General features: G+C 55.3%; 7 protein-coding genes across 7 annotated transcripts in view; 3 read left to right on the forward strand and 4 right to left on the reverse strand.

Annotated features, from left to right (window-relative positions):
* Positions 1 to 101: 101 nt before the first annotated feature.
* VDBG_04080 (LCCL domain-containing protein) lies at positions 102 to 1,274 on the forward strand (the record flags this gene model as incomplete). The annotated part of the gene is made up of 1 exon (XM_003006081.1): positions 102 to 1,274. One exon carries the CDS (start codon positions 102 to 104, stop codon positions 1,272 to 1,274), a length of 1,173 nt encoding a protein of 390 aa, XP_003006127.1.
* Positions 1,275 to 1,406: 132 nt separating this feature from the next.
* VDBG_04081 (copper homeostasis protein cutC) lies at positions 1,407 to 2,487 on the reverse strand (the record flags this gene model as incomplete). Its single annotated transcript, XM_003006082.1, has 2 exons — positions 1,407 to 2,394; positions 2,458 to 2,487. 2 exons carry the CDS (start codon positions 2,485 to 2,487, stop codon positions 1,495 to 1,497), a joined length of 930 nt encoding a protein of 309 aa, XP_003006128.1.
* A 432-nt stretch (positions 2,488 to 2,919) lies between these two features.
* Positions 2,920 to 4,978, reverse strand: VDBG_04082 (predicted protein; the record flags this gene model as incomplete). Its single annotated transcript, XM_003006083.1, has 2 exons — positions 2,920 to 4,706; positions 4,924 to 4,978. The coding sequence occupies 2 exons, from the start codon at positions 4,976 to 4,978 to the stop codon at positions 2,920 to 2,922; spliced, it is 1,842 nt and encodes a 613-aa protein (XP_003006129.1).
* A 1,214-nt stretch (positions 4,979 to 6,192) lies between these two features.
* On the reverse strand, positions 6,193 to 7,008 carry VDBG_04083 (conserved hypothetical protein; the record flags this gene model as incomplete). Its single annotated transcript, XM_003006084.1, has 3 exons — positions 6,193 to 6,306; positions 6,362 to 6,700; positions 6,750 to 7,008. 3 exons carry the CDS (start codon positions 6,972 to 6,974, stop codon positions 6,223 to 6,225), a joined length of 648 nt encoding a protein of 215 aa, XP_003006130.1.
* Positions 7,009 to 7,219: 211 nt separating this feature from the next.
* Positions 7,220 to 8,943, forward strand: VDBG_04084 (origin recognition complex subunit 2; the record flags this gene model as incomplete). Its single annotated transcript, XM_003006085.1, has 2 exons — positions 7,220 to 8,772; positions 8,829 to 8,943. 2 exons carry the CDS (start codon positions 7,220 to 7,222, stop codon positions 8,941 to 8,943), a joined length of 1,668 nt encoding a protein of 555 aa, XP_003006131.1.
* Positions 8,944 to 9,444: 501 nt separating this feature from the next.
* On the reverse strand, positions 9,445 to 12,208 carry VDBG_04085 (dolichol kinase; the record flags this gene model as incomplete). The annotated part of the gene is made up of 2 exons (XM_003006086.1): positions 9,445 to 11,546; positions 11,611 to 12,208. 2 exons carry the CDS (start codon positions 12,206 to 12,208, stop codon positions 9,445 to 9,447), a joined length of 2,700 nt encoding a protein of 899 aa, XP_003006132.1.
* A 4,217-nt stretch (positions 12,209 to 16,425) lies between these two features.
* VDBG_04086 (hypothetical protein) overlaps positions 16,426 to 17,007 on the forward strand; it is a gene marked incomplete at both ends in the record, with an annotated part of 2,036 nt that continues 1,454 nt past the window's right edge. Inside the window, one exon of the mRNA XM_003006087.1 lies at positions 16,426 to 17,002. Within this exon, the coding sequence (XP_003006133.1) occupies positions 16,426 to 17,002 (577 nt within the window). The remainder of the gene's footprint in view (positions 17,003 to 17,007) is intronic.

A 17,007-nucleotide genomic window follows, 5' to 3' on the forward strand; every position in this document is an offset into this window, starting at 1 on the left:
CGATCTACAACACATTCGTCATCTCACCCAAACGGCAAGGAAGAATGTATTTGTATGAAGGTGGTCGGCAGACCGGCAGGACTACGTCAGCTCGAGCCAACATGGCATCAAGGAGCGTTGGCTTTGATTCCTATTTCCCACTGTCCTTTGTCTTTGAGCAGGACGTTGAGTGCAAGTCTCGCGACATGCGATGGGACTTACTGGCCGTCTCAGTCGTCTATACGTCTGTGATGTCGCTATTCACCGCTTCCTCGGCTCTCTTCTTCTTCGCCAACTTTGTTGGCATCTTCTGGCACGTTGGCATTGCATCGGATCCCCCAGGACACTCCAGCATAGCTGGGCTCGTCTCGAACATCCTCGGAAAGTTCCTGCCCGCCATGTTCTGTGCCTACGTCATGTACGACAAGATGGGAGGCCGCCGTTTGCTCCGCGGGCTCACTGCGCAGGTCGAAAAGACGGTGCTCTGGCTCGGTGCCTGCTGGGTGGGCGCCTTGACTAATTACACGCTCGACTTCATTCCCATTTCAAGATTGACGGGTCATGACCTGCAGCAGCAACCAGGTGCAAAGGCCGCGCTCGCCATCATCGTCATTGTCTTATTCGTCATCGTTGTCAAGCAGATCTGGTTCTTTAGGCAGGAAGGTCGGTTGCTGAAGTACCTAAAGCTGTACGCGCTCTTCGTCGGTGGCATCGTCATTTGCCTGCTGCTCCCGGGCCTCAACTTGCGCATCCATCACTACATTCTAGCCCTGCTGCTGTTGCCGGGCACGAGCATGCAGACGCGGCCCAGCCTCTTGTATCAAGGTCTTCTCGTTGGTCTCTTTATCAACGGCATCGCGCGCTGGGGCTTTGACCCTCTGCTGCAGACGGGCGCCTCTTTGCAAGGCGATGCCCAACATGGCTCGCCCCTCCCCGTCATCAGGGCCCCTGAAATCAACCTTGGCGAAGCCCTGTGGACGGCCAACTTCACCTGGGCGACGCCTCCTGCCCCTCGTTTTGACGGCATTAGCGTACTCGTCAACGATGTGGAGAGGTTCCGGACATATTTTGACGATGGCGAAGGCTCCGAGACGAGTTTCTTGTGGGAACGGAAACCAGAGCTGCGTCACAATGAGTATTTCCGCTTCGCATACATGGAGGGCACGCAGACGTGGGACTATACCAAGGCGGGCAAGTGGAACACTGAGGGCGAATGGACTGAGATGAAGGCTGGGCCAAGCAAGGTCCGGGCGCGACAGCTTGAAGAGAGTGAAGTGATTAAGCACAGGCGGTGAGCGTTTTGATGCACATAGATGCATACATAGTCTTGGAGATCTGCGGTGATGGTTTCCCTAGGTCAGTGGATTGATAGTTCGCAGACTTGGACACAGATCACGATGGATTTGATTGCTAGATGGATGCTTAACTAAATACCCAACCTCGAGTCATTCCCTCATACGAATACAAACGTCAATTACAAGCTCCTTATTTGTCTTCATGGCTACCATAGTTCGATCATTTGAATTGCAGCAGCATCCTGCTTGCCTCCACAGGATCGATATTTTCTACCTCTCCAGCAACAAGGCAGCTCGAATGCGCCCACACGCTCTGGGGATCAACGTCCAGATGTCCCAGAACACTCCCAATATTACCACTCCTAACTCCGCCCCCAATGATGATCGTCAACCTTCCTTGCGCTTTCCTCGTCACCACCCTCAAGATTTCAATGTTCGCCGGCGCCCGTCCCGGCCCTCCAGACGTCAAGATGGCATCGAAGCCACAGGCAGCAACACTTCGTATAGCTTGCTCGACCTTGGCCTCCTTTTCATCCAGACCGACACCCTCCAGTCCAGCAACAAGCTCGTCAAAGGCCCGATGAAATGTGCACACCAAACCTCCTGCCGCCTCCACCAGCTTTGAATTCCTCTCGCGGTCAGCCTCAACCCCATGCGCCCCTCTTTTTAACACTCCAAACACAAATCCATCCCCTCTCTCCGCTTTCAAGCCTCCACCGGCAAGCAACCTCTTCACATCGGTGAGCATCGCCTCGAACTCTGCCTCTGAATACATGAAATCCAACCCTTCAGCGGGGGGTCCCCTTGGCCGAATCATAACTCGATTCGGGATCGTCAACGAAAAAGAGACAGCGCGCAGGTCGTCGAGAGTGGGAGTCAGGCCTCCGGCGAGATACGAGCCTTGTGCATTGAGCTCGATGCGCTGGGCGCCGAGAGACTGGGCGTGAAGAGCTGCCGCCGGGGAGAAGACGGGGATCTCGAGAGATGTGGTAGGCGACATCGTGATAGTATCGCGGAGCGTGATCAGCACAAGTCTGGAAAGTAGACAAGACTGTCGGAGAGTGGAAGAAACAAGTCGTGCGCTGTTTTGTTCTGGGATAATGGACGAACTTGGTGAGAGCTTCATGTAACGTTGTAGAGCTCTTAGTCAGCTGGTGGATCTGCCTTCTCCTCAGGGGCTCACGACGTGGCAGAAGATGTTCACACTTGACATGGTCTGGGACGGTTCTTCGGGCTTTCTCGTATGAAGACTCTACGAGCCATCAGGTGTTGAATGCTGTTCTTGCGCTGTCTACCGTGTTCGGTGTTAAATAGCGTCCTGAACGTCCTCACAGTCTCTCGTCACAGTAAGTTCTGAAAAGCAAAGTCAATTGAACTAGAGACCAAAGCCGGGCGTCGAACTGAGCAATTTGCCATTGATGTAATCCCCAATACAGGAGCAACCTGCTGAATGGAAGCCCAGCTCAATTTCCTGATTCTTGGCATCCCTAAAACCGACGAAGCTTCGTGTCTCCTGAACCATCAGAGACCTTCCTTCAAGAGATGCAACCTGACTGCCACTCATGTCCTCTTCTATGGTGTGCTGGGTGTATACTTTTCCATGTTAGTTCACTGAAGCTCATCGCATTGTACGGGCGATGCGGATCTACTGCTCCACTTGTGCGTCGTCCTTGAGGTGTCGGCGCCGAATGTCAGCGTTGATTTCAGCGTCAAGGCGCAAGGCCTTCTCAACACGAGCTTGACGGGCTGCTTCAACTTCATCGTCACACCGCTTAATCAAATGACTAGTCTCTTGATCGTCGCCGGTGTCCTCTTCCTGGGTATTGCGACCAGAGGCGGCGTGCTGGCCACCGCTTTCATCAGCAGCAACACCCTCGGTCTGCATGAGTGCGACTCGAGCTAGTACTTCAAGATTGCGTGCATACTCAACTTCTGCGACTGGTTCTTCGGGTTTTACGGGGTCTTGTGCTCTATCACGGTAGGGCTCCAACTGCTGGCTAGCAGAAAAGGCTGGGCCGCTGGAGTTGATCGTAGAGAGTCGGCTGCGGTGCACACTCGCATGTTCGCGCTGTGCGACAGTGCGAGCATGGCTGATTTTCTCACTGAGTACTCGATCTCCATGGGTGTTGTACGCATTGATATGGTCGTTTGCGGTGCGATCAGGCCCTGCCAGGGGCAGCTCGCGGTCGGGTGCGAGATCCAGAGCGGGGACATAACCGTAGCTGGAAGTCGTGGCAACGTTATCAAATAGCCGACGAGCTGTTTGTGCTTCAGGAGTACGCGGATATTCCGCTCGCCGCTCGCGCTGTCGGTAGTGAGGAGGGCGAGTGTTGATGGCTGAGCCATGATCAGAGTGATGTTGTGATGCAGGTTCAGATTCGGTCGTGTCTCCTGAGCGCGGGACGCCCCTGCTACCTGGCTCGGCTTGGCGGACATGGTGTTGTCCTTCTTCAGCCTCATACGCATCTTGCAACAGGATAGTGCTACCGGTCGAGGGCGAGCATTCGCGCTCGTTGGCAATCTGACACGGACCTTCCACCCGGCCCACATTCTCAAACTGGGCGTCGCCCTCCCAAGTGCGGCTTCCGAGATGATGGTGATTTTCGACAGAATGGACAGCTGCCCTGGTATGAGGTGGGCCTTCGTAAAAACCGCGGAACTCCTGGTGCGCATGTCCGGGGGCGCTATTGCCCTGTTGGGCGAGATAGTGGCGTTGATCCGAGCCGGTGGCTTCCTCTCGGGCTCGACTTTCGTAGTCGTCTTGCGAGTATGCTGGACGTTCGGGTCCGTGGTCGCTTACGGCGACCTGTGAGTACTCGGGACTTGGTCGCATGGATGGACCTTGCTCGTAGAAGTTGTTGCTGTAGTACGGCTGACTATACTGATTAGTGTAGCGACCAGACATATCATTCTGGAATCGATAAGGAGCTTCCCCATAGCTGGTACGCCACTGCTCGGGGGTTCCTTGGTAATCGGGAGTCTGGACATAGTAGTCCTCCTGGTAGCCACTGAACCCTTGGCCTTGATCCTGGCTACGGCGATAGCCCTGCGAGCGTTCAAACGAAAGTTGGGCATGGTGTTGATTACCATAATACTGAGGGTGAGAGTGGCGGTAAGCTTCCAGATGATGAGAATAAGGCGAGGCGACCGAATCCCCAACAGGTCGACGGCGGTAGTTCTCGTCGACTGGGGGCAAAGGCCGTTGGTCCTGCATCGAAACACGATTTCGCTCCTGTTCTTTGGCGGTAGGGCCCACGTGAGCGTCCCGAACTTTGCGCCGAGGCCTCATGGGGTGTCGACGAGCGCTGCTATTCTCACCATCGCCGGTATCAGAAGGCTCGTGGATGCTGCTCGAGCGATTGCCATCCTCGTTGTCCTCGTCGACTATGCGGTTGGCACGCTCAAATGCCTTCTTGGCCTCATTCTCTTCGTCTAGAAAGTCCTTTGTCAGTTTGAGGATTAAAAACAGGGTGTGTGGTTGCTGACTTTTCATGCAATTATACTCCCTGACGAAGGCGTGGGCGTTGGGGGAAGGTCGGCCCTGCTCAATGTTGAGGAAGTAGTGCTCGACTAGTAGAGCCAGAATGAGCCATTCTTAGCCATGATTCCCGGTCATACATTTTGGAAGATTTTGTGTGAGAATACTTACAAAGGCTGAGGGGGGTGTAGGTTCTGCGGGCACCCTCACCCATATGCGTGAACATCTCATCTGTGAGCTGCGTCCAGCTTCTTTCCTTGTTTGCACGATCCTTGCCGACGCGTCTCTGAGAGAAAGGAATGATCTTCCGCTAGAAGACCTTCTCCTCCGCCAATGACCAGGTCTTGCCGCCCATGGCGATCGTTCAGCCTCTGGCGTTGTGGGTTCGCTGATGCTTCGTGTTGACTTTCGTGTGGTTCCGTGATTTCGTGGTTTCGTGGTTGTATGGTTTCGTGATTCCGTATGGTTTCACGATTCCGTGTAAATTCGTGATTCCATGTGCCTTCCTGCTTTGTGCACTTTCGCGTTAGCCCGAGCTGTGTTTCGCGTGCTTGTCTGATTTTATGTAATTTCGTACTGCCTCTGTGTTCTCGTATGCAAAAGAAACATAGCACCCTAAAAATGTACTATGTATCTTGTACTTTGAAACTTACGACTCATATAAAGACTACCGCATGAAGAACGAAATTCGTTTCATGAAAGAAGTAGCCGGAGGGAAGGACGCAGTGCGGTTGCCGATTTTCCGTATATTATGCTGCACTTCATTCATCGCAATGCTTTTGTGAAGAACGAAAAGCAGGGTTTGAAGACTTAAGCAGGAGTACCTCCAGATGCCGGCTTTCGTGTTTCACGTTGCTTTTGAAAGGCTGCTTGCTCTAGATGTCGGTTTCGCCAGCAAGAGCGGAATCTCAGAATCATTCAAGAAGTAGATGAGGACAACGCAGATAATTAGGGAGAGGTCGGTGGTCCAGGCGCAGGTTGTCGGCGGTGAATGTGAGGGCCTGGCTGCGATAATAAGCCATACATTCAAAGAAGGGAAACCAAGGCAGATGATACGCAGTCTTGTCGTGAATGAACATGGATAGCTGGACAGCGTCACTGTATACGTCACGGGCTACGTCAACAGCGTACCTACTCTGAGCTGATGATCAAGAATAGCGGGGAATCAAAGCCAAAAGTTGTACATGAATTCGACCTAACATGATGAACATGGTCAAACCGGAGATGCCATGTCTGCCTGGGTGAGACGGAAATGTTAAACAGCAGCATCTTTGACAGGACCTGCTCTCATTATGACAGAGAGGGGCCGAGAGAATCTGTTAACTCTCCTCCTAATCATACAACGCCAAGAAAGACATAATGATGCATGACAATACGCAAGTAGATTGCAGGTAGGTATCTTTCGGTCGATTGTTGTGGTACTGTGCGCCTGGCCCAGGAGTTAGACAAATGATGCAGACGGTGCCTTTTTTATTCGAATTGACTCGACGGATCTTGGGTTTGGTAGCCCCTCGCTAGCAGTGAAGCGGCTAGCCTTCTTTCTAGTCGGGAGAACTGTCGAATGGTTCAGTGAAGAGCAGTTACAATGCAACTTGGGCCAACAACTTACCATGCTCTTCTCTTTATTAGGAACGACACCATCCTTGACCCAAAAGCCCCAGCTACCCATCATATTGGCCATCATTATATCAGTACTTAAGCGGTCTCCAACAATAGCAACTTGTGATGGATGGGAGACGCCAGTTTCAGGGTGTTGCTTAAAGTACTCCATGATCTCGGTACCGCAGCCAGGCTTCTTCGATGAGTGAGGCAGCACAGTGAGACCTGTCCCTTCCTCGAGCTCTGCAGCCATGGCTAGGTTCCTGTCATAACTGGTTGCACCCGCAGTGTTCGACACTATGAGAAGGCGACGGCCAGGATACGCTGCCTTCAACTCCTCGAAACGGGTCTAGACAGGTTAGTGATTGGATGCAGATTCTATCTGGGAGCATACATGCCTCATAAGGTTTGTATACATGATTGGTTTCGGGAACTGCGAAACAGTCGTCTTTGTCCAAGACGACGGCTCTGATATCGGCTTTCCTGCCTTGTGCCTCGAGGACCTTGTTCAAGGGTATTGGTAGATCATTGAATGTAGAGACGGTTTGGTGCGGAAGGCAAAGAGAAGGCCTGGCAATGAGTTTGAAAATATTCAAAGACGCGGAAAGATTGAGATTCATCATGTGATGCCAGGCTTTGATGAGCGACCGAAAGGGTGATGAGAGTTGTATCCAAGGAACTGAGAGCACTCTGGTCGCTTGTCGTCGGCCGCGGTTGACAGCTTTAGAAGCTTGGACCACATTTCTCGGCAGACACTTCGCGACTCGGCGTCGAAACGCGTCTTCCAATCTAATGGGTCAGCACCGTCAAAGCCTAAATAACGTCGAAAACCGCAGGCATCGCCGACGCAGTGACCGATTCTTGCAAAATGGTTCGACGGAAACCCCTACAAGAAGAGGCAGCCGAATCGCCAAGCCGATCATCAGTCAAACGAGCCCGACCAGACCCGGAGGATGGCAACGACACAGTGGCGGATACCCCTTCGAAAAGGCAACGAGGCTCTCTTCAGCTCAAACAGATTGCAGATGTCTATGATGTGCCCGACGACGATCTTCCGAAAGATTCAGCATCGGAGATCGAGCAACCAACACCAACCCCCAAGAGAAAACGAGGACGGCCTCGAAAGGATGCGACACCGCAGACCAACGGTATCGCGACACCCTCCAAGTTGCGACAATCACAAAACCTCGAAACGCCAACAAAATCCACCGGTGCCAATGGCTTTACTCCACGGAAAAGGGCGGCTGTAGACCGTTCTGCCAAGCGAAAGAGTGCCAGGGCGCTGATTGAGCGCGTCGTTGGCGACGACATCAGCGAGGAGGAGGATGAAGGTGGGCTTGCCAGGGCCATTTACGAGTCGAGCGAAGACGAGGACGAGGACGACATAGAAGCTGCGGCAGCGACGACCCCATCGAAAAAGACTCCAGCACGAAAGGGGCGGCCGCCAAAAATACGATCACCGACCCCTCCACGCGATCTTCCTGCGCACGAGATGTACTTTGAACACAATAAGCCCGGCCGTACCAAAACCTCCAACAACACCCTCGCCTCTATCGACCTTCTCACGCACGACGAGTACTTCTCTATAATCCGAGACCTCAAAGACCCTCACGCTGAGGACCTCGTTTTCCTACAATCCCTTCATGAGGGCTCTTTCGGCCAATGGTCTTTCGAGCTCGCCGAGGGCTTCAGCCTGTGCCTCTACGGGCTCGGCTCCAAGCGTGCGCTCCTCACACGTTTCGCAGAACACACCTATGCAAAGATTCAGAAGCACGACCGTCACAAGATTGTCATCGTGAACGGCTACGTGCGAACCATCACTCTGCGCGACATTCTTAACACAATCGCCTCCACCCTCGCCCTCGACCCAACCCACAAACTGCCCGCCCAACCGCCCGCCATGCTACAGGCCCTGCTCTCGCACCTCACAGAAGCCGGCGTGACCCTGACCCTCCTCCTCAACTCCATCGACGCCCCGCCGCTGCGCAAGCCCGCAACGCAGCAGGCCCTCGCCGCCCTCGCGGCGCACCCCAACATTCGCTTTCTCTGCTCGGCCGACACGCCCGACTTTTCTCTCCTCTGGGACGCCGCCCTCCGCGCCTCGTTCAACTTTCTGTTCCACGACACCACAACATTTGCCAAACCGGCGGCGGAGCTCGACCCCGTGGACGACGTCCATGACCTCCTTGGCCGTCGCGCCCGCGCCATCAACGGCAAGGAGGGCGTCGTCTTCGTGCTGGCCAGTCTGCCGGAGAACGCGAAGAGCCTCTTCCGTCTGTTGGTGGCCGAGGTGCTCATTGCCGCCGAGGACGGCGATGACGGGGATGACAGTGCGGCCGTGGAGTATCGCATGCTGTACAACAAGGCCGTCGAGGAGTTCATCTGCAGTTCGGAGATGGCGTTCCGTACGCTGCTGAAAGAGTAAGGTTGCTCCCTGTGTGCGAGCAAGCCACGACACGCGCTAACTTTGCGAACAGGTTCCACGACCATCAGATGATTACGAGCAGCAAGGACGCCATTGGGACGGAGTTGCTAAGCGTGCCATTCCGCAAAGATGAATTGGAGGGTATTTTGGAGGAACTCATGACATGATGCTGCCACGTAAATCATTTTGCGCTGTAGTGTTTGGAAGCCGAACGTAGAGTCTGGCGGCGTCCGGGGGAGAAGGGGAATAAGCGTCAAGCATGGCAATAGGTGGTCTACAGCATTGGTGCCTATACAGGCTGGCGTTATGGCTTAATACATATTCAGAGGTCAGTTTGTAGCGTTGCTTCTGCTCACACTCCTCTGGTCCTTGCGTAGTAGATATCAAGTTGCCTGCAAGACGTCAGGCGCTGCAAGACGTCAGGCGCTGCAAGACGTCAGGCGCTGCAAGACGTCAGGCGTTCCTCTGGTCTTTCAGCCTCAGGGACCTGGCACCAATGCTGGCGAACAAATATCGGTCGACAGCTCATGTAATCAATGCTTCGTTAATTCGTTGGAATGCCTCTACCACATGATTAAACCCCAGCCCTCGGGTCACTGACCATATTTAGATCGCTCTCCCCGCTCTCCAAACGCCATTAAATCCCACGAGGTCACACAACCACTTATCTACACGCCCAAACTTTTTACGCACGTCCACAGAACAATAGGTACAATGACATTGTCGTTGCCCCCCGTGAGCACCGCCTCGGTCAAGCTCGCCATGCTCCCGCACACGCCGGCGTTCCGCGCCGCAACGGCCCAGGTCGTCTGCTGTTTGGCAGCCACAGGCCACCCGCCGACACGCAGCCACGTCGTCGCCGACATGAGTCCTACAAAGACAGCGGCGGCAAAGGCGACGCTGCCCTCGAGGCTCTTGCCACCACCCCAGATCCACTTCTTATGGCCGTAACGGCGGCCGATGAGCGAGGCGGCGGCATCGCCGAGGCCAACGCAGATCACGCCCGCGACCATGCTGACTTCGCGGGTCGGGACCTCCCAGCCGGCGAGGGGATCGTCTTCGAGCTTTGCGGACGAGCTGCGGGGCAGAGTCGCGAGTGCGAGCCAGAGAGGGATAGCGCAGCCAATCAGGAGAAAGATGTGCGAAATCACGACAGGGCCCTTGTTATCGCGTCCGTCGACATAGGGAGTGAGGAAGGATGCGATTGGGCGCGAGAGAGGCGGGAGCTGGCTGGCGCGGAGAAGGTCGACGACGAGGAAGATGGCGAGGGCGAAGGACAACGCAAGACCAACAAACACGGGGTCAACGTAGGTTGTTGGCAGAATCATGGCGACCATCATAAAGTGAAAGACTTTACGCCTCGTGTCGACCTCGAACTTCGGATCCAAGTTGACCACGACGATCAACCCGAATGCGATGACGATTAGCCAGTAGACACCTATGAGGAGCCTTGTGTTTGCCTCTCCAAAGTCAGCGTGGCGTATGTGCTGCACCCATCCGAGGTGACAGGACTCATGAACGTCATCCAGACGCGGAGGGATAAAGATCCAGCGCTCTAAGTCGTTGCTCACGACTTGGAACCTGAACCACGGCAGGTCGCCGAATAGGTAGCCCAACGCCCAACCTATCGCCTCATGACCGCTGAGAGCGTAGCGGCCAATGTGATCCCTTGTTGGGAGTAAGATAATCAATACTATGCCAACATGCACGTACGCTGAGTAGATCCACTTTTTCACCGTGGCCTGCGTTTCTGTGAGTCGGAAGAAAGACCGCACGGTAGTTGAGGATGTTCGTTTCCTCCTGCCCGAGTGGGTATGCGTCATGGAGCGCTGAGGACGATTCACGACGGGCATCGTGCTGGTTCTGCCGAACGCGAAACCATTTGCCGAAGGGGACGGCACACTTGCCGATGTTGAACGGCCTAGACTACCAGCCTGATGCGAGTTGAGGTCGCTAGCTGTGAAGGTACGCACGCGTGATGGCTTCATCAGAGGACCGTTTGCTGTGTCCTCGTCTGAATCAAACACTTCGGACGCGGATTCTTCGGTTGGTGACCGCAAAAAGTCGCGTTTAACGCGCTGTGGCAACAGTGCATTTTTGACCAGGCCAAACCATGACCCGTTGGAGGAGAAGGAGGTACGCCTGAAGCGAAGCCTTGGTACCCTAGCCAAGGCGATGCCCCATCGTATGACTGGCCCACACAATGCCAATACAGTGACGCCACCCACCCATAGCAGTGACTGCAATATGGTGGCCTGAGGTGAATGGGCGAGAAGAAGGACGTTGATGAGCCCGATCGAGAGGAGTTGCAGCTCGGCTGTGAGCAGACTGGTCGTCGTCATGTGATGCAACACCACCAGGAGCGATTGGTGTAACGGGTACAGCAGGACAGCCGTCTCAGGATCAATGGTCGGCCTGTCTGGTCGGAGATTTGCGACAAGATCTTTCGGTTGTGCGCGTGCCATGGCCAGCGGGATACAGGACAGGGCCCAATGAAAGGGGCTGATGACCTCGAGAGGCTGGGCAGTCGGGATCAAAAATTTGGGTATGGCGCTGATGCTCAGGATGATATTGGGGAGCACAACCCCACGATTATCCATTGCCACAAGAAGTGAGACCAGCATGGTGATGCAGGGAGGGTACAATATGGATGCTGGGTCGAAAACAGTTGGTATGGAGAACGGAGGCCATGTTGGAGGGTTGCGATTCCGGTGCGCCCATGAAACAAGGCGCACAGGGTAGAGAAGCATTAGCGATGCTGATAACGCCACTATTAGGGAAAGTTCTGCATAAATTAGTACACTCGACCTCTTACATCTTTTAAGGCCACATACCTTGATTCCATTCTCTCAAAATGAGCCTTACGGTATCATTGGTCCAAAGAATACCGAAAAGAACTCCAGAGATGATGAACTCGAGGGTTCGTCGGATAAGCTCCTTTGTGCGCCGGTAGTTTCGGTCTTCCCAGAAATTGAGCTCCTTTTCCGGTTTCTCTTGGCCCTCCCCAAGCTTCCCATGGCTGCTACGGTTCCCAAAGTATGCTGGCGAGGGGAGTGGCGAGGATGTCCCCGATATGAGCTCGTTGCGCCCGCGAAGCCCCTTGTGCGATGGTATTCTAGGCGCGGGCAAGCCCTTCAGAAAGTGTTCGTCATCGGCTTCGGTACCGCTGTCACTGAGAGGCGTCGACTCCTTTGTGAATGAAGGGAACGGCGACGGCGGCTCGCTGCTGTCGTCGGAGCGGGCGGGGGATGGCGCCGATGTTGGGCCCGCCCCAGAGGTCGCGGGGAACGCAAAGCGATGCGCAGCATGTGGGAGCTCGGCACTCAGGTGGTGGTAAGGATGAGGTGTTCGGTTCAGAGCTCGGAGCTCATCGATGTCGTTCGCATCGTCGCGCGGGGCGAGTGATTCGGGTTTGAGGCGATCGGGTGGCATAGCTAGAGGTCGGTCTGTCACGGATTCGCGGCCACCATTTGAAGACGCCAGCAAGGGGAGCTCCAGGATCGAGACCTCTGTGAAGGTACACGGCAGGGGATGATGCGCCGGAGAGCGGGTGTCTCACGTCATGATACGATGCCGGGATGACGACGTTGTTCGAGTCGATATGGAGTCTCGTCGGTCAGAAGGGCTGCGGGACCTAGCGAGTGGAGAGCTCTCGGATGATACTTAATCACATGAAAGAGGATGCCGGTGTCCATCTGTTGAGGACGGTACAGGATAGACAGGGGCTTTCAGCCCCGCGGCGCCTCAAGAGGGCGCTAAATGCGAATCTGTGGGGATTTGTCGATGATGTAAGCTGAGCCATCGCAGCCGGTTGCAGCTGCCTTAATAGTGGAGTGCCAGCCCGGCTCACGATACCTTCGAAAGATTGAACATTCTGGATGCACATCATCCCCAAGACATCTTTCCCTCTTGCGTGACTCCATAAACTGAACGTCTCCAAGGACTGCAGACAGTCGTCCACATTGATACTCCTCATGAAGCTCGTCATTTGAGCCCGGCATGAGAAATCAGCACAAGTGGAATGCTTGTAGGGCAGCCCTCATTGCCACTGCATCTGACTTCTCTGTGCAGCATGGTCCGAGGGAAAGCCAAGATGGTCTTATCGAGGTGATCTGGGAGAGATTACAACGTCATGTGACACTTTGGATGGGAGGTAACAGTGTGACAGAAACGTGACCGACCACATTCCACCATTCGATCGTTGAGCGTCTATTCTCTTGTCTCTTCCCAGACGAAATGGTGGTAGATTCTCAGGACAGGCGGAAGAAAAGGCCCCGCGGTTGGCTGATCCACGGATTCACTCTCAGGGACTAGACTGCAGTGCACTTAATCTCAGGTGCATCAGGACAAGGGGCTGTCGTAGCCATCAGCAGGCAGATATGAAGGGCCAAGGCTGTGATTCATATATATTAAATCTGTCAACATGTTCACATCCGTTCTAGTCATTCATGCCGGACTCATCTCGACTCGACGAGCAACACACGGCCTGTCCGGATGCGAGGCAAGAACGAAGAAAGCAAATGTCACTTGTTGGCGGGGGCTTCTTCCATCGGCTCAAACGTAATCGTAGCAGCAGCCTTGGCCCAGCAAAGCAGTGGCCCAGACTGACCTGTCATACTCTTCTGAACAAGTGCATGCGGTAGCCCAGGACAACACGACACGACATGACTGACAGGAGGCACAGGAAACTTAGCTGAAATGAGGGACGAAAGCCCACGTACATGTATCGTCACTCCCCCACACCGAGAGCGAGAGCGGTGGTGGCTGAGCAGGGGGACGTTGCAATGCTGCTTCAGGAGAGCGAAAAACGCTCCGCCCGGCAGTTGGGCTGAAGCAACCGCCCCCCCCCCCCCAAACCAGCCTACCTACCTTGCCTTATTACCAAGGTACCTGTCGAGCTGACCATCATTGAAGCCACATTGCTCCTTGCGTCTCAGCATGGAACGTTTCGACCCAGTCGGCAGCTTCTGTTCAGCTGACGGCACACATTCAACGGCTTTGGATGGGGCACAACGATTCATCCATCACACACCTTCTTCTCGCTTATCGTGAAGCCTCCCAAACCCAGAGCTCTCCCTCCCCCCACCCGCTCCGCAGCAGGTTCAGCTGAGTGAGGTGAGTCGAACTTGGGACGACGCCAGCCTCCCCCGCTCCTCGGGTTCAGGTGGGACAACGAGTTTTGCAGCCGAACCTTGAGTGATGCACAGGCGAGGACGGTGGAGGCCCGCCGCCGCCACCACCTCAGCACGCGAGTAACGATGACGAGCGAAATATCAGTCTCGACACACACATGAGGTGCACAGTCGGTTTTGTCTCTTTGGTCCAAAATACAGTCATCAATCTTCTGAACAGGCAAGTTGACTAAGAGATGCCCTTGGCGGACGAATCTTGGGGCCACTCTTCGACGACAAGGGAGCCTATGAGCAGCTTACTCAGAATGGGATTACGTCTCGGTCCGCCAGGTCGCCGGCCGTATCGCCCAGAACATCTTCGTAATCGTTGAAGAGGCGTGGCCCTGGTACATACATTAGCGCGACCTGCAAGGATTACGAGTATCGGTTGCTGGGTCCCGGCGATGGCCTAGCGTCGTGTCCCAGCCTCCGAGAGAGCCCCAGAGCTTCGTTGTGTCCACTGGGAGCGAACGCGGTCGGGAGATGGAGATCGTATGCCTATTCTTATCTGTTCGTCGGAATCCGTGGCCGAGCTCGAATGAGATGCTCTGTGTCTCCAGTGGGAAAGGGTGGCGAAGGCGAAAACGTCAAGGATGAGCAAAAGAAGGCACACGAGGTGTCAGCACAGCAACCATGTCAACGAACCAGGACGACCGAGACCGACCTCCCCAAAACAGCCTCCAAAAGCTCGCCCAAGAAGCTGGGCATGTGGCGCGGAAGGCTTGGAAGTTCACGGCCAATTATTGTCTAATCGCGACCCCCCACCTGAAGCGCTCAAGTGTCTGGGCTGCTGCTTGCACAACTCAACTCGGTCGACATCCATGCGGGCTCCAATTGAGGACAGCCAGCCGGTCAGCCGATGCATCAGAAACAACGAAACGTTGGGTTTAATTGATGCACATATCATGACAACGCAAGCAAACCTTCTCAGCCCCTCACAACGGCAAACGTCATACTATCACCGTGGCTCGTATTGCGCCGGCACTACCGCACTTTTAGCCTCGCCTTCCTCGGCGCGCGGGCGTAAGCGATGACAAGGTGACGCTACAGAGGAGTCGAAGGGGGGTTGAAGAAAGAAAGGGATTAAAAAAAAAACGACACCCAACAAAATGGAGCAATACGAGTCGGGCAGCTCTCTGAAGAAAGAAGCACGAGCCCCAGTGATGTCACAGGGGACCCTCGTGGTGTCCTACGGCCCGTCAGGTTTGTTCGCCGGATCATCGGCGGCTCAATGAGCACAGCATTCCACTACGAGCACGGCCAGGAAATATTGTTGGCGTTGCATCAGACGGTAATTACTCGACGGCGAAGCCCTCGTTGACCAGCTGGACTGTCATCCATCCGAGCTTTGGGACCGGGGCTACGGCCAGGACCAGGGCCAAGGCCAGGGCCAGGGAAGGCTACCAGACCAGTCAGTGCGAATGGCCGAACTTCGCCGCCCTCGCAGCCGTCACAGCCGCAGGTTTGCTGGGCGCACGACAAGACGATATGGGTATTGGGCCGACGAGGGTACGATTGCAGGGATACTGGCCGACCAGAGAGGCGAATCGACCATTAACGTGTGCAGGCAGGCCGAGGCCGCCCCCTGGTCATAAACACCCCAAGACCAAAAACGCGATATCATCCTTTGGATTCCTTGCAGCCTGGGTCATCGACAGCCAATTCTCCTCCCCATCTCCCTCCGCCAGCTGCATTCGTCGCCCGCTCTCGTCTCTCTTTGCCTCGCCACCACATCCCAGCAAGTGTACCCACCCCCCACTAGCAGAGCCCGATCGCCGCGTCCGCCCATCTTCGTGTTTGTGGTGTCTAAGACAATCGGCGACGCCTCTGAGCTTCCGGCGCCGGCCCAGCACTACCTGGTAGACCCAAAGCCTGCCCTGAAAATATCTCTCCGGGAACACTAGCCCCGCGGATACCGTTCGACTGTTACGCTGCCGCTACCAACGCACCCGACCGAACAAGGCAGCGAAGAGGCCAGAGCTTCCTCGCACACCACAAACCCCTTCGACGGTGCCTCCTAGCTTGCTCCATCCGACCCTCTTCCAACCCCCAGCATCGTGCGAGTACATCATCTGTCGTCAACCATCCTGCATATCCTGCATATCCTGCCTGCTTGCCCCTCACCACCTCGATCGTGTTGACACCGGAGCCTCTCGGTCGCGTCTCACAACTCTCCTCCTCCTCCCTCCACCCCACAAACATTCGCTCTTTTTTTCTCTGGTTTGCCTGTCATCGACCAAGCCTGCAGAGCCGCTAAAACCGCCCTCGTCATACCCCAAAAACCTACTTCTTGGCTCTTGGGCTGCTTTCGCCCTTCCATTCGCTCCTGATCGACCCGCTGCGTTAGGAAAGGTAGATCCGTCAAGCCTCCTCCGCTCGCCCTCACTCGCCCTTCTCGACAGCAGCAGTCCTCATAAAACCATTCCTCAACCCACCTTCTTTGGCTCGTCCTCGGTCTCGGCCACCACACTCGCAACAATGGCTTCCGACAAGCTCAATGACACCAATCTGGAGGATGGACTGCTGACTGTCGCTTCTGATGAGAAGAGGACCCTCATGACGAACACACCCACGTCGCCCTCGACACAAACCCCCAGGCCCAACAGGATGGCACGAGCCTGCCGCCTCACGGCTACCTTTGCCGTGTGCCTCTTCATCGGCTATGGATTGACTTCTGCTGTCGTTCCATCGATGAGGTGTACAGGACACCATGCCCACGGCGCTGCCGCTGGTCAGCCTTTGATGTCCGAGTCGCGGATGGAGCTGTCTCAACAGGTCGCCAAGGCCGTAAAGGCTGCAGAGCCCGAGTCTCTTCACCGCTTGGTGGAGGCGTACATCCACGAAGAGGCCAAGGAGGGTGAGTCTGTTCAGGAAGACCTCTCGACGGCTGGGGCTCGCCTTGCCCGGCGTCAAGACAACCTGACGTCGGATATCCCTGCGAACCCTTCGGCGTCGGCTGGCTCTCCTTCAGCAGCACCTTCCGGTCCTGCCTCCCAGCCCACAACATCAGCTCGCCAACTCCCTCTGCCCAGCCCTCGTCTCCTACCAGGATCCTGTGCC

Source organism: Verticillium alfalfae, genomic scaffold (genome assembly GCF_000150825.1).
Source record: "Verticillium alfalfae VaMs.102 supercont1.4 genomic scaffold, whole genome shotgun sequence".
Taxonomy (NCBI): Eukaryota; Fungi; Ascomycota; class Sordariomycetes; order Glomerellales; family Plectosphaerellaceae; genus Verticillium; species Verticillium alfalfae.